Source organism: Melospiza melodia, unplaced genomic scaffold (genome assembly GCF_035770615.1).
Source record: "Melospiza melodia melodia isolate bMelMel2 unplaced genomic scaffold, bMelMel2.pri scaffold_271, whole genome shotgun sequence".
Lineage (NCBI taxonomy): Eukaryota > Metazoa > Chordata > Aves > Passeriformes > Passerellidae > Melospiza > Melospiza melodia.
Window position 1 is genome coordinate 43,132 of NW_026948593.1, and position 15,562 is coordinate 58,693.

Sequence of the window (15,562 nt, forward strand, 5' to 3'; positions counted from 1 at the left end):
CCGCTCGGCTCCGGTTCGGCTCCGCTCGGCTCCGCTCGGCTCCGCTCGGGCCGGCAGGTGAGCGGGGCCCGGCCGGAGGGACCGCGGGGTCCGGGGGGGGGGCGGGGGGGGGAGATTTTGGGGGGATTTTGGGGGGTTCAGGTGGGGGGGGGCAGGTGATGGGGGGCAGGTGGGGGTGTGGGGGGAGGTTTGGGGGGATTTGGGGGTGCCAGGTGTGGGGGGCAGGTGATGGAGAGAGGATTTGGGGCTGCAGGTGTTGGGGTTCAGGTGCGTGGGGTTGAACTTGGGGGGCGGTTTTGGGGTTCAGGTGTGCGGGGCTGGTTTTGGGGTGCAGGTATTTGGGGTTCAGGTGTGAGGTGCAGGTTTTGGGGGCGGTTTTGGGGGTTCAGGTGATGGGGAGCAGATTTGAGGGGTTCAGGTGTTGGGGTTCAGGTGTGCGGGGCTGATTTTGGGGTGCAGGTTTTGGGGTGCAGGTTTTGGGGTGCAGGTTTTGGGGTGATTTTGTGGGGACAGGTGCTGGGGTTCAGGTGTGCGAGGGTTGCGGGATTTGGGGGGTGATTTTGGGGTTCAGGTGTGCGGGGCTGGTTTTGGGGTGCAGGTATTTGGGGTTCAGGTGTGGGGTGCAGGTTTTGGGGGCGGTTTTGGGGGTTCAGGTGATGGGGAGCAGATTTGGGGGGTTCAGGTGTTGGGGTTCAGGTGTGCGGGGCTGATTTTGGGGTGCAGGTTTTGGGGTGCAGGTTTTGGGGTGCAGGTTTTGGGGGTGATTTTGTGGGGACAGGTGCTGGGGTTCAGGTGTGCGAGGGTTGCGGGATTTGGGGGCTGATTTTGGGGTTCAGGTGGGCGGGGCTGGTTTGGGGTTCAGGTGGGCGGGGCTGATTTTGGGGTGCAGGTATTTGGGGTTCAGGTATGGGGTGCAGGTTTTGGGGGTTCAGGTGATGGGGAGCAGATTTGAGGGGTTCAGGTATTGGGGTTCAGGTGTGTGGGGCAGATTTGGGGGTTCAGGTGTGTGCGGGCTGATTTTGGGGTGCAGGTTTTGGGGTGCAGGTTTTGGGGGTGATTTTGTGGGGACAGGTGCTGGGGTTCAGGTGTGTGAGGGATGCGGGATTTGGGGGCTGATTTTGGGGTTCAGGTGTGTGGGGCTGATTTGTGGGTGCAGGTATTTGGGGTTCAGGTGTGGGGTGCAGGTTTTGGGGGCGGTTTTGGGGGTTCAGGTGATGGGGAGCAGATTTGGGGGGTTCAGGTATTGGGGTTCAGGTGTTTGGGGCTGATTTTGGGGTGCAGGTTTGGGATTGGTTTTGGGGTTCAGATGAAGGGCAGCAGCTTTTGGGGTTCAGGTGTGCGGGGCTGATTTGGGGGTTCAGCTATTGGGGTTCAGGTGTGTGGGGCTGATTTTGGGGCAGGGATTTTGGGGTTCAGGTGTTGGGGTTCAGGTGTGTGGGGCTGGTTTTGAGGCTGATTTTGGGGTTCAGGTGTGTGGGGCTGATTTTGGGGCAGGGATTTTGGGGGTTCAGGTGTGTGGGGCTGATTTCGGGGGCGGTTTTGGGGTTCAGGTGTTGGGGTTCAGGTGCAGGGCTGATTTTTGAGGCTGATTTTGGGGTTCAGGTGTGCGGGGCTGATTTTGGGGTGCAGGGTTTTGGGTGCAGGTTTTGGGGTGCAGTTTTGGGGGTGATTTTGTGGGGACAGGTGCTGGGGTTCAGGTGTGCGAGGGATGCGGGATTTGGGGGCTGATTTGGGGGTTCAGGTGTGTGGGGCAGGTGATGGGGAGCAGGTTTTGGGGGTTCAGGTGTTGGGGTTCAGGTGCAGGGCTGATTTTTGAGGCTGATTTTGGGGTTCAGGTGTGCGGGCTGATTTTGGGGTGCAGGTTTGGGGTGCAGGTTTTGGGGTGCAGTTTTGGGGGTGATTTTGTGGGGACAGGTGCTGGGGTTCAGGTGTGCGAGGGTTGCGGGATTTGGGGGGTGATTTTGGGGTTCAGGTGTTGGGGTTCAGGTGTGTGGGGCTGATTTTTGAGGCTGATTTTGGGGTTCAGGTGTGCGGGGCTGATTTTGGGGGTTCAGGTGATGGGGAGCAGATTTGAGGGGTTCAGCTATTGGGGTTCAGGTGTGTGGGGCTGATTTTGGGGGCTGATTTCGGGGGGGCAGTTTTGGGGGTTCAGGTGCAAGGCTGATATTTTGAGGCTGATTTTGGGGTTCAGGTGTGTGGGGCTGATTTGGGGGTTCAGCTATTGGGGTTCAGGTGTGTGGGGCTGATTTTGGGGGCTGATTTCGGGGGGCAGTTTTGGGGGTTCAGGTGCAAGGCTGATTTTTGAGGCTGATTTTGGGGTTCAGGTGTGTGGGGCTGATTTTGGGGTGGGATTTTGGGGGTTCAGGTGTGTGGGGCAGGTGATGGGGAGCAGGTTTTTGGGGGTTCAGGTGTTGGGTTCAGGTGTGTGGGGCTGATTTTGGGGGCTGATTTTGGGGTTCAGGTGTGTGGGGCTGATTTTGGGGTGCAGGTTTTGGGGCTGATTTTGGGGGGCGGTTTTGGGGGTTCAGGTGTTGGGGTTCAGGTGCAGGGCTGATTTTTGAGGCTGATTTGGGGTTCAGGTGTGTGGGGCAGGGTTAGAGTGCAGGTATTGGGGGTTCAGGTGTTGGGGGCCGATTTTGGGTCATTTTGGGGTCACTTTTGGGGTAATTTGGGGCCATTTTGGGTCATTTTGGGGCCATTGGGTCACTTTTGGGGTAATTTGGGGCCATTTGGGTCATTTTGGGGCCATTTTGGGGTAATTTTGGACCATTTTGGGGTCAGTTTTTGGATCATTTTGGGGCCACTTTGGGTAATTTTAGGGTCAATTTCGGGGTCACTTTTGGGGTCATTTTGGGGTCACTTTTGGGGCCATTTTGGGGTCACTTTTGGGGTCATTTTTGGGGTAATATTGGGGCCATTTGGGGTCACTCCTGGGGCCATTTTGGGGTCAGTATTTGGATCATTTTGGGGTCACTTTTGGGGTAATTTTGGGGTCACTTTTTGTGGTCACTTTTGGGGAAATTTTGGGGTCACTTTTTGGGGCCATTTTGGGACCATTTTGGGTCATTTTGGGGTCATTTTTGGGGTCATTTTGGGGCCATTTGGGGTCACTTTTGGGGCCATTTTGGATCAGGTTTAGGGTCATTTTGGGGCCATTTTGGGGTAATTTTGGACCATTTTGGGTCAGTTTTTGGATCATTTTGGGGCCATTTTGGGGTAATTTTAGGGTCAATTTCGGGGTCACTTTTGGGGCCATTTTGGGGTCACTTTTGGGTCATTTTGGGGTCACTTTTGGGGTCAATTTTGGGGCCATTTTGGGGTAATTTTTGGGACCATTTTGGGGTCACTTTTGGGTAATTTGGGGTCACTTTTGGGGTCATTTTGGGGTCAATTTGGGGTCTCTTTTGGGGCCATTTTGGGTTCATTTTGGGCCGTTTTTGGGGTCATTTTGGGGCCATTTTGGGGCCATTTTGGGGTCAGTTTTTGGATCATTTTGGGGCCATTTTGGGGTAATTTTGGGACCATTTTGGGTCAGTTTTGGGTCATTTTGGGTTAATTTTGGGGCCATTTTGGAATCAGTTTTTGGGTCATTTTGGGGCCACTTTGGGGTAATTTAGGGTCAATTTCGGGTCACTTTTGGGGTCATTTTGGGGTCACTTTTGGGGCCATTTTGGGGTCACTTTTTGTGGCCATTTTGGGTCATTTTGGGGTCATTTTTGGGGTATATTGGGGCCATTTGGGGTCACTCTTGGGGCCATTTTGGGTCAGTATTTGGATCATTTTGGGCCATTTTGGGGTAATTTTGGGTCACTTTTGTGGTCACTTTTGGGGAAATTTTGGGGTCACTTTTGGGGCCATTTTGGGGTAATTTTGGGGTCATTTTGGGGCCAATTTGGGGTCAAAATTTGGGGTCACTTTTGGGGCCATTTTGGGTCAGTTTTTGGGTAATTTTGGGGTAATTTTGGGACCATTTTGGGGTCAGTTTTGGGGTCATTTTGGGTTAATTTTGGGGCCCATTTTGGAATCAGTTTTTGGGTCATTTTGGGCCATTTTGGGGTCAGTTTTTGGGTCATTTTGGGGTCACTTTTTGTGGTCACTTTGGGGAAATTTTGGGGCCATTTTGGGGTAACTTTGGGTTCATTTTGGGGTCACTTTTGTGGCCATTTTGGGGTCATTTTTGGGGTAATTTTGGGGTCACTTTTTGTGGTCACTTTTGGGGTCAAGTTTTGGGTCATTTTGGGGCCATTTGGTGTCACTTTGGGGCCATTTTGGGGTCAGTTTTTGATCATTTTGGGGCCATTATTGGGTCACTTTTGGGGTCATTTTTGGGGCCGTTTTGGGGTCGCTTTTGGGTCAGTTTTTGGGTAATTTGGGGTAATTTTGGGTTCATTTTGGGGTAATTTTGGGACCATTTTGGGTCATTTTGGGGCCATTTTGGGGTCACTTTGGGGTAATTTTGGGGCCATTTTGGGGTGATTTTGGGTCATTTTGGGGCCATTTTGGGGTCACTTTGGGTTCATTTTGGGGCCGTTTTTGGGGTGTCCCCTCATTTCTGTCCCCCACAGGTGACGCGAGGGGCCCCCCCTGGCCCCGCCCTCCATGGCCCGGCCCCGCCCCCCCTCCCCCCCCCCGGGCCCCTCTGACCCCCCCCAAGGTCGGGAGACCCCAAAGGTGAGAGGGGGCGGGGCCTAAAGGGGTGTGGCTTAAATGGGAGGGGCTTAAATGGGAGGGGCTAAAAGGGCGGGGCTTAAATGGGAGGGGCTTAAAGGGGAGGAGTTGAGTGGAGGGGCTAAAATGGGAGGGGCTTAAAGGGGTGGGGCACAAAAGGGTGGGGCCTGAAGGGGTGTGGCTTAATTGGGGAGGGGCTTGGATGGGTGGAGCTTAAAGGGGCGGGGTTTAAATTAGCAGGGCATAAAGGGGCGTGGCCTGAAGGGGTGTGGCTTAATTGGGGAGGGGCTTGAGTGGTGGAGCTTAAAGGGGCGGGGCTTAAATATGCGGGCATAAAGGGGTGGGGCCTTATGGGGCGTGGCTTAATTGGGGAGGGGCTTAAGTGGGTGGAGGTTAAAGGGGCGTGGCTTAAAAGGGGAGGGGCTTTAATGATGGGGGTTAAGGGGAGGGGCTTAAAGGGGAGGAGTTGAGTGGGAGGGGCTAAAGCGGGAGTGGTTGAATGGGAGGGGCTAAAGTGGGAGGGGCTTGAAGGGGTGGGCCTGAAGGGGTGTGGCTTAATTGGGGAGGGGCTTAAGTGGGTGGAGCTTAAAGGGGCGTGGCTTAAAAGGGGAGGGGCTTTAATGATGGGGATTAAGGGGAGGGGCTTAAAGGGGAGGAGCTGAGTGGGAAGGGCTAAAATGGGAGTGGTTTGAATGGGAGGGGCTAAAGTGGGAGGGGCTTAAAGGGGTGGGGCCTGAATGGGGTGTGGCTTAATTGGGGAGGGGCTTAAGTGGGTGGAGCTTAAAGGGGCAGGGCTTAAATTGGCGGGGCATAAAGGGGTGGGGCCTTATGGGGTGTGGCTTAATTGGGGAGGGGCTTACATGGGTGTGGTAAATGGGCGGGGCTTAAGTGGTCAGGGTTCAGTGGGAGGGGCTTAACAGGCTGGGGCTTAAAGGGACCAAGAGTAGGAGGGCTAAAGTGGGAGGGGCAAAAAGGGGAGGGGCCAAAATGAAAGGGGCTGTGCCAGGTGTGCCCAGGTGTGCCCAGGTGTGCCCAGATGTGTTCAGCATCATTTTTTCCCCATGTTTTCCCCCCATTTTTGCCCGTTTTTTCATGGTTTTATCCCACTTTTCCCCCCATATCCGTGGATCACAACCAGGATGTTTTTCCCACTTTTTTGCCCAGTTTTTCCCATTTTCTTCCCACTTTTTCACATTTTTTGCCCATTTTCCCCCCATTTTTCCATCCATATCCTCCCCGTTTTTTCCCTGTGTTCCTACTTTTTCCCCAATGTTTCCCAATTTTTCCCATTTTTTCCTCATTCTCTCCTCCATTTTTTCCTCCATTTTTTCCTCCATTTTCCCCCATTTTTTTCCCATTTTAGCCCCTCCCCACATTTTTTCCCACTTTTTCACCAATTTTCCCATTTTTTCCTCATCCCCCCCATTTTTCCCCATTTCCCCCTCCCTTTCCGCCCCAAATTTTCCCAATTTTTCCCCATTTTTTCTGATTTTTTCCTCATTCCTCCCCATTTTTTTCCCATTTCCTCCCCATTCTTTTCCCTTTTTTGCCCATTTTGCCCCCATTTTTAGGCCACATCTGGTGACTTTGAGCAGAACATTTTCCCCATATTTTCTCCATATTTTCCCCAAATTTCCTCATTTTCCCCCCATTTTTTCTCTCACACCCAGAAATCCCAAAAATCTCATTTTTCCCCCCATTTTTCCCAATTTCCCGTGGTTTCCCCCCATTTTTCAGTCATATCAGGGCCTGCAAGGTGAAGGTTTTTCCCATGTTTACACCCTGAATTTTTCTCCATATTCTCCCCAAATTTCCCCATTTTTCCCCAAAAATCACAGTTTCCCACCCATTTTTTCCCAATTTCCCGTGTTTTTTCCCCATTTTCCAGGCCGTGTCCGGGGACTACGAGGAGGACGTTCATTCCATTTTATCACTGTGTATTTTTCTCCATATTTTCCCCAAATTTTCCCCAAATTTTCCCATTTTTTCAGGATATCTGGGCATCCCCAAAAATCTCATTTTTCCCCCCATTTTTTTCCCAATTTCCCATAATTTTCCCCCATTTTTCAAGCCATGTCTGGGACTACAAGGAGAACATTTATCCCATTTTATCGCTGTGTATTTTCTCCATATTTTCCCCAAATTTTCCCATTTTTTCAGGATGTCTGGGCATCCCAAAAATCTCATTTTCCCCCCCATTTTTTTCCCAATTTCCCGTGGTTTTCCCCATTTTTCAGTCCCATCCAGGGACTGCAAGGTGAAGGTTTATCCCATGTTTACACCCTGAATTTTTATCCATATTTTCCCCAATTTTTCCCATTTTTCAGGACATCTGGGCATCCCAAAAATCTCTTTTTTCCCCCCATTTTTTCCCAATTTCCGTGTTTTTTCCCCGTTTTCCAGGCCATGTCCGGGGACTACGAGGAGAACATTTATCCCATTTTATCGCTGTGTATTTTTCTCCATATTTTCCCCAAATTTTCCCCAAATTTTCCCAAATTTTCCCATTTTTTCAGGATATCTGGGCATCCCAAAAATCTCATTTTTCCCCCCATTTTTTGCCAATTCCGTGGTTTTCCCCCATTTTTCAGTCACATCCAGGGACTGCAAAGAGAACGTTTATCCCATGTTTACACCCTGAATTTTTCTCCATATTTCCCCCAAATTTCCCCATTTTTTCCAGAAATCCCAAAATCTCAATTTCCCCCCCATTTTTTCCCAATTTCCCGTGTTTTTTCCCCAATTTCAGGCCATGTCCGAGTCTACAAGGAGAACGTTTATCTCATGTTTATACCCTGAATTTTTCTGCATATTTTCTCCATATTTTCCCCAAATTTCCCCATTTTTTCCCCACTTCCAGAATTCCCCAAAAATCTAATTTTCTGCCCATTTTTTTTCCCAATTTCCCATAATTTTCCCCCATTTTCCAGGCCATGTCTGGGGACTACGAGGAGGACGTTTGCTGCATGATTTCATCCATATTTTTATCTATATTTTCTCCATATTTTTCCCAAACTTTCCCATTTTTCAGGATATCTGGGCATCCCAAAAATCTCATTTTTCCCCCCATTTTTTTCCCAATTTCCCATAATTTTCCGTCATTTTTCAGGCTATGTCTGGGGACTACAAGGAGAACATTTATCCCGTTTTATCGCTGTGTATTTTTCTCCATATTTTCCCAAATTTTCCCCAAATTTTCCCCAAATTTTCCCATTTTTTTCAGGATATCTGGGCATCCAAAAATCTCATTTTTCCCCCCATTTTTTGCCAATTTCCCGTGGTTTTCCCCCATTTTTCAGTCACATCCAGGGACTGCAAAGAGAACGTTTATCTCATGTTTATACCCTGAATTTTAATCTGTATTTTCTCCATATTTTCCCCAAATTTTCCATTTTTTCAAGACATCTGGGCATCCCAAAAATCTCATTTTTCCGCCCATTTTTTCCCAATTTCCCGTATTTTTCCCCCATTTTTCAGTCCCATCCAGGGCCTGCAAGGTGAAGGTTTTTCCCATGTTTACACCCTGAATTTTTATCCATATTTTCCCCAATTTTTCCCATTTTTTCAGACATCTGGGCATCCCCAAAATCTCTTTTTTCCCCCCATTTTTTCCCAATTCCGTGTTTTTTGCCCGTTTTCCAGGCCATGTCCGGGGACTACGAGGAGGACGTTTGCCGCAGCGCGCTGCGCCTGGTGCACGGCTCTGCTTCGCCCCCCGCGCTCCGCCCGCCCCACGCCCGCTGCCTCGAGTTCACCGACCTGCTGCGGCACCGCGGGCACCCGCGGCCGGCCGACACAGGTATGGGCACCTGGGCACACCTGGGCACACCTGGGCACAGCTGAGTTACACCTGGGCACACCTGGGCACCCCTGGGCACAGCTGGGCATGGGTATAGACACACCTGCTGCGGCACCGCGGGCACCCGCGGCCGGCTGATACAGGTAACGCACCTGAGCACAGCTGGGCACACCTGGGTACACCTGGGCACAGCTGGGTACACCTGGGCACACCTGGGCACACCTGGGCACACCTGGGTACAGCTGGGCACACCTGGGCATGGGTATAGACACACCTGCTGCAGCATCGCGTGCACCCGCGGCCGGCTGATACAGGTATGGGCACCTGGGCACACCAGGGCACACCTGGGTACAGCTGGGCACAGCTGGGCATGGGTATAGACACACCTGCGCACACCTGCTGCGGCACCGCGGGCACCCGCGGTCCGGCCGACACAGGTAACGCACCTGGGCACACCTGGGTACACCTGGGCACAGCTGGGCACACCTGAGTTACACCTGGGCACACTGGCACACCTGGGCACACCTGGACACACCTGGGCCACACCTGGGCACAGCTGGGCACACCTGAGTTACACCTCGGCACACCTGGGCACAGCTGGGCACACCTGGGCACACCTGGGCACAGCTGGGATGGGTATGGATACACCTGGGTATACCTGGGCACACCTGGGCACTCACCTAGGCACACTTGGGCACACCTGGGGGTAGGCATGGACACACCTGGGGTTGTACCCGGGTGCACCTGGGCCACTTGGGCACACCTGGGATTACCTGGGCACACCTGGGGTTATACCCGGGTACACCTGGGCACACATCTGGGCACACCTGGGGGTAGGCACGGACACACCTGGGCACACAGCTGGCAATGGGTGCAGTGCACCTGGGTACACCTGGGCATGGGTATGGTTACACCTGGGGTTATACCCGGGTACACCTGGGCACACTTGGGCACATCTGGGCACACCTGGGCACACACCTGGGCACACTTGGGCACACACCTGGGCACACACCTGGGCACACCTGGGCACACCTGGGCTGTGCCCCCCAAATTTGGGCCCCCCCCCAGCGATTTCAGATCCCTTTGGGAGGAATTTTGGGTGAATTTTGGGTGAATTTTGGTGAATTTTGGGTGAAGTTTCGGTGAATTTTCGGTGAATTTTGGGTGAATCTTTGGTGAATTTTGGATGAATTTTGGGTGAATTTTGGGTCGATTTTCGGTGAATTTTGGGTGAATTTTGGTCGATTTGGGGTGAATTTTGGTCAATTTGAATGAATTTGGGTGAATTTTTGTGGGTTTCGGTTGATTTTGTGTAATTTTCAGTCAATTTTGGGTGGATTTTTGCGAATTTGGGCGAATTTTGGTTGAATTTGGTGGGATTTTGTTTGGATTTGCGTGGAATTTGGAGTGGATTTTGGTGAATTTTAGGTGGATTTTTGGGTGAGTTTTTGTAACTTTGCGTCAATTTGAGTAGATTTTTATTAATTCGGGTGAATTCTGGGCAGATTTTGGTGAAATTTGTGGATTTTTGAGGATTTTCTATGGATTTAGTGAGATTTAATAATTTTTTTAAATTTAGCTGAATTTCATGAATTTTTGGGTAGATTTGAGTGAATTTTTGTGGATCTGAAGTAGGATTTGTTGAATTTTTCTGGATTTTACGTGAATTTTCCTGGATTCTTGTGGATTTTGGGTCGATTTTGTGTGAAATGTGGGAATTTGGGGCGGATTTTGGTGAATTTGGGGAAGTTGTGGTGGATTTTCATGGATTTTGGTGAATTTTAACTGGACTTTTATGAATTTGGGTGAATTTTGTGGATTTTTCTGGGTTTTGGTTGGATTTGAGTGGATTTTTTTTTTGTTTATGCAGATTTTGATGAATTTGGGTGAATTTTGGGCGGATTTGAGTGGACTTGAGCGAATTTTGGGTGAACTTTGGTGATTTTGGTGAATTTCGTGTCAATATTTGTGAATTTGGGTGAATTTTTAGTGGAACTTTGTGAATATGGGTGAACTAGGTGAGTTTTGGATGGATTTTGATGGATTTTGGGGGGATTTAGATCCATTTTTTTAAATTTTTGAGTGGATTTTTATGGATTTGGGTAATTTTGGGTGATTTTTGTTAACTTGGGTCAATTTTATCCCCCCCAGAGGTGTCGGTGTCGCTGCTCTCCCTCATCGTCACCTCTGCGGCCTGGTCCTGCTGGGGGTTTGGGGCAATCCTGGCTGGATTTTGATCAAATCTGGATGGATTTTTGTGTTTTTTTTAATATTTTGGTGAATTTTGAGTTGAATTTGGGTGATTTTGGTACATTTTGTCCCCCCCAGAGGTGTCGGTGTCGCTGCTCTCCGTCATCGTCACCTTCTGCGGCCTGGTCCTGCTGAGGCTTTGAGTAGATTTGTGTGGATTTCTGGTCCTGCTGGGGGTGGGACAATCCTGGATTTTGGTCAATCCTGGATGGATTTTCATGGGGTTTTTTTTTCATTTTGGTTTATTTTGGGTTAATTTTGATTAATTTTGGGTGATGATTTTCATGGGTTTTTTTTTCATTTTGGTTTATTTTGGGTTAATTTTGATTAATTTCGGGTGATTTTTTCCCCAGAGGTGTCGGTGTCACTGCTCTCCATCATCATCACCTTCTGCGGCCTGGTCCTGCTGGGGGTGTCACCCTGAGGGGTTTTGGGTGGATTTTGGTCAATCCTGGCTGGAATTTTATGGAATTTTTTTGTATTTAGGTTGAATTTTTGGTGGATTATTTTGAATTTTGGTTGATTTTTGGTCAATTTTGTCCCTCACAGAGGTGTCTGGTGTCTCTGCTTTCTGTCATTGTCACCTTCTGCAGCCTGTCCTGCTGAGGGCTTTGAGTAGATTTGTGTGGATTTCTGTGAATTCTGAGTGGATTTTGGTCAATCCTGAATGATTTTTATGGGTTTTTTTTTTAAATTTTGCTTAATTTGTGGTTAATTTTGATTAATTTTGGGTTATTTTTGCCCCCCAGGGCTGTCGGTGTCGCTGCTCTCCGTCATTGTCACCTTCTGCGGCCTGGTCCTGCTGGGGTGGCACCCGGAGGGGTTTGGGTGGATTTTGGTCAATCCTGGCTGGATTTTTACGGAATTTTTTTGTATTTAGGTTGAATTTTTGGTGGATTATTTTGAATTTTGGTGAATTTTGGTCAATTTTTTTGTATTTTGTTTGATTTTGGTCAATTCTATCCCCCCCAGAGGTGTCAGGTGTTGCTGCTCTTCGTCATCGTCACCTTCTGCGGCCTGGTCCTGCAGAGGCTTTTGAGTAGATTTGTGTGGATTTCTGTGAATTCTGGGTGGATTTTGGTACAATCCTGGGTGGATTTTTTGGGTTATTTTGGATAATTTGGGTTGAATTTGGGTGATTTTGGTAAATTTCGGGTGATTTTTTCCCCCAGAGGTGTCGGTGTCGCTGCTTTCCGTCATCGTCACCTTCTGCGGCCTGGTCTTGCTGGGTGGTGGCACCCTGAGGGGTTTGGGTGGATTTTGGTCAATCCTGAATGGATTTTTACAGAATTTTTTTGTATTTAGGTTGAATTTTTGGTGGATTATTTTGAATTTTGGTTGATTTTGGTCAATTTTGTCCCACACAGAGCTGTCGGTGTCTCTGCTCTCCCTCATTGTCACCTTCTGCGGCCTGGTCCTGCTGGGGGTGTCACCCTGAGGGTTTGGGTGAATTTCTATGAATTCTGGGGGGGTTTTATCAGTATTTTCTGTAGATTTTTGGTAATTTTGAGTGGATTTTGTGTGAAATTTGATAATTTTGGGTTGAATTTGGCTGAGTTTGGTAAATTTTGTCCCTCACATTGGTGTTGGTGTCGCTGCTCTCTGTCATCATCACTTTCTGAGGCCTGGTTCTGCTGGGGTGTTCGTTGTGATTTGGGGGCATTTGGTCAATTCTGGATGGATTTTTATGGAGTTTTTTTATATTTTGGTAAATTTTGGGTTGGTTTTGGTAAATTTTGGATTATTTTGTCCCCCCCCAGAGGTGTCAGTGTCGCTGCTCTCCCTCATCGTCACCTTCTGCGGCCTGGTCCTGCAGAGGCCTTTGAGTAGATTTGTGTGGATTTCTGTGAATTCTGGGTGGATTTTGGTCAATCCTGGATGGATTTTCATGGGGGTTTTTTTGCATTTTGGATAATTTTGGGTTCATTTTGATTAATTTTGGGTGAATTTCCCACCCAGAGGTGTCGGTGTCGCTGCTCTCCGTCATCGTCGCCTTCTGCGGCCTGGTCCTGCTGGGGTGTCACCCTGCAGGGTTTGGGTGGATTTTGGTCAATCCTGGATGGATTTTCATGGGGGTTTTTTTGCATTTTGGATAATTTTGGGTTCATTTTGATTAATTTTGGGTGAATTTCCCCCCAGAGGTGTCGGTGTCGCTGCTCTCCGTCATCGTCACCTTCTGCGGCCTGGTCCTGCTCGGCGTGGTGTCGGTGTCGCTGCTCTCCGTCATCGTCACCTTCTGCGGCCTGGTCCTGCTCGGCGTCTCCCTCTTCGTCTCCTGGAAGCTCTGCTGGGTCCCCTGGCGCCACAAGGGGGGTCCCGGGGGGGCCCCCCCGAGGAAAGACCCCTCCCAAGGCGGCCTGGGGGGGGCGGGGGGGGCTCCGGGCCCTTTCGGGGACCCCCCTCCCCGACCGGGGGGACCCCCCCGAGCCCCCCCCCGAGCGCTGCTACCTGGACATGGGGCCCTGCCCCGAAATTGGGGGGGGGTCCCGGGGCTTGGCCCCGCCCCTGGCCACGCCCCTCCCCCTGCCCGGCTCGGGACCCCCCCAGGGCCCCCCCGAGTTTGGGGGGGACGGTGGGGGAGGGGCGGGGGGGCTGCCCAGCGTCCCCTCGCAGCAGCTCGGGGGGGGGATGGGCGGCAGGTAAGGGGGGATGGGGGGGGGGGTCGGGGGACATTTTGGGGCGTTTGGGGACATTTTGGGGCGTTTGGGGACATTTTGGGGCGTTTGGGGACATTTGGGGGCATTTGGGGGTTGGGGACATTGGGTGACATTTGGGGGACATTGGGGACATTTGGGGACATTGGGTGACATTTGGGGGCATTTGGGGGTTGGGGACATTGAGGACATTTGGGACATTTGGGGACATTTGGGACTTCAGCAACATTTGAGGATCGGGGACATTTGGGGGTGTTTGGGCATAATTTGGGGACATTGGGGGCATTGAGGACATTTGGGGACACGGACATTTGGGGAATTTTGGGGATTGGGGACATTTGGGGACATTTGGGGGGACGTTTGGGGACATTTGGGGGCATTTGGGGCTTCAGCGACATTTGAGGATTGGGGATATTTGGGCATAATTTGGGGACATTGGGGGCATTGAGGAGATTTGGGGGACACTGGGTGACATTTGGGGAATTCTGGGGTTGGGGACATTGGGGACATTTGGGGAATTTTGGGGTTGGGGACATTGGGGACATTTGGTGACATTTGGGGACATTTTGGGGCATTTGGGGACATTTGGGGGCATTTGGGGCTTCAGCAACATTTGAGGATCGGGGACATTTGGGGGTATTTGGGCATAATTTGGGGACATTGGGGACATTGGGGACACTGGGGACACTGGGGACATTTGGGGACACTGGGGACATTTGGGGAATTTTGAGGATTGGGGACATTGGGTGACATTTGGGGACATTTGGGGGCATTTGGGACTTTAGTGACATTTGAGGATTGGGGACATTTGGGGGTATTTGGGCATAATTTGGGGACATTGGGGACATTGAGGACATTTGGGGACACTGGGGACATTTGGGGAGTTTTGGGGATTGGGGACATTGGGGACATTTGGGGACAATGGGGACATGGGGGGCTTGGAGGCCATTTGGGGACATTGGAGACATTTGGGGACATTGGGGATTTGGGGACATTGGGGACACTGGGCCTTGAGGGAGACATTTGGGGACGTTGGGGGGGAAGTTTGGTGACATTTGGGGGGGGACACGGGGACATCAGGATGAGGGGGGACGTTGGGGACATTTGTGGGGACAGGGGGAGGTGGGGTGGGAGGGGGGGGTGGTGGGAAAGGGGGGGGGTCTCTAATCCCAAACCCCCCAAAATCCCTCAAATCCCAACCCTCAAAAATCATCCTTAACCCCAAATCCATGATCCCAAAATCATTGCTGACCCCAAATCCATCACCCCAAAACCATCACTGACCCCAAATCCATCACCCCAAAACCATCTCTAACCCCAAATCCATCACCCCAAAACCATCCTTAACCCCAAATCCTCCATCCCAAAATGATCCTTTAACCCCAAATCCTTCACCCCAAAACCATCACTGACCCCAAATCCATCACCCCAAAACCATCCTTAACCCCAAATCCATCACGCCAAAATCATCTCTAACCCCAAATCCTCCATCCCAAAACCATCCTTAACCCCAAATCCATCACCCCAAAATCATCCTTAACCCCAAATCCATCACCCCAAAATCATCCTTAACCCCAAATCCATCACCCCAAAATCATCACTGACCCCAAATCCATCACCCCAAAACCATCTCTAACCCCAAATCCATCACCCCAAAATCATCTCTAACCCCAAATCCTCCATCCCAAAACCATCTCTAACCCCAAATCCATCATCCCAAAACCATCACTGACCCAAATCCTTCACCCCAAAACCATCTCTGACCCAAATCCTCCATCCCAAAACCATCCTTAACCCCAAATCCATCACCCCCAAAACCATCCTTAACCCCAAATCCATCACCCCAAAATCATCCTTAACCCCAAATCCATCACCCCAAAATCATCACTGACCCCAAATCCATCACCCCAAAACCATCCTTAACCCCAAATCCATCACCCCAAAATCATACTTAACCCCAAATGCTCCATCCCAAAATGATCCTTTAACCCCAAATCCTCCATCCCAAAACCATCCTTAACCCCAAATCCATCACCCCAAAACCATCTCTAACCACAAATCCATCACCCCAAAACCATCCTCAGCCCCAAATCTGTGACCCCAAAACCATCTCAAACCCCAAAACCTCCATCCCAAAACCATCCTTAACCCCAAATCCATCACCCCAAAATCATCCTTAACCCCAAATCCA

At 50.4% G+C, this 15,562-nt stretch overlaps 1 protein-coding gene across 1 annotated transcript in view; it reads left to right on the forward strand.

The window, feature by feature from the left end:
* Window positions 1–8,313: 8,313 nt before the first annotated feature.
* Window positions 8,314–15,562, forward strand: part of LOC134433832 (synaptotagmin-3-like) — a 31,508-nt gene continuing 24,259 nt past the window's right edge. Inside the window, 6 exon segments of the mRNA XM_063182539.1 lie at window positions 8,314–8,467; window positions 10,796–10,842; window positions 11,690–11,756; window positions 11,890–11,964; window positions 12,478–12,543; window positions 12,857–13,356. Of these exon segments, the coding sequence (XP_063038609.1) occupies window positions 8,314–8,467; window positions 10,796–10,842; window positions 11,690–11,756; window positions 11,890–11,964; window positions 12,478–12,543; window positions 12,857–13,356 (909 nt within the window).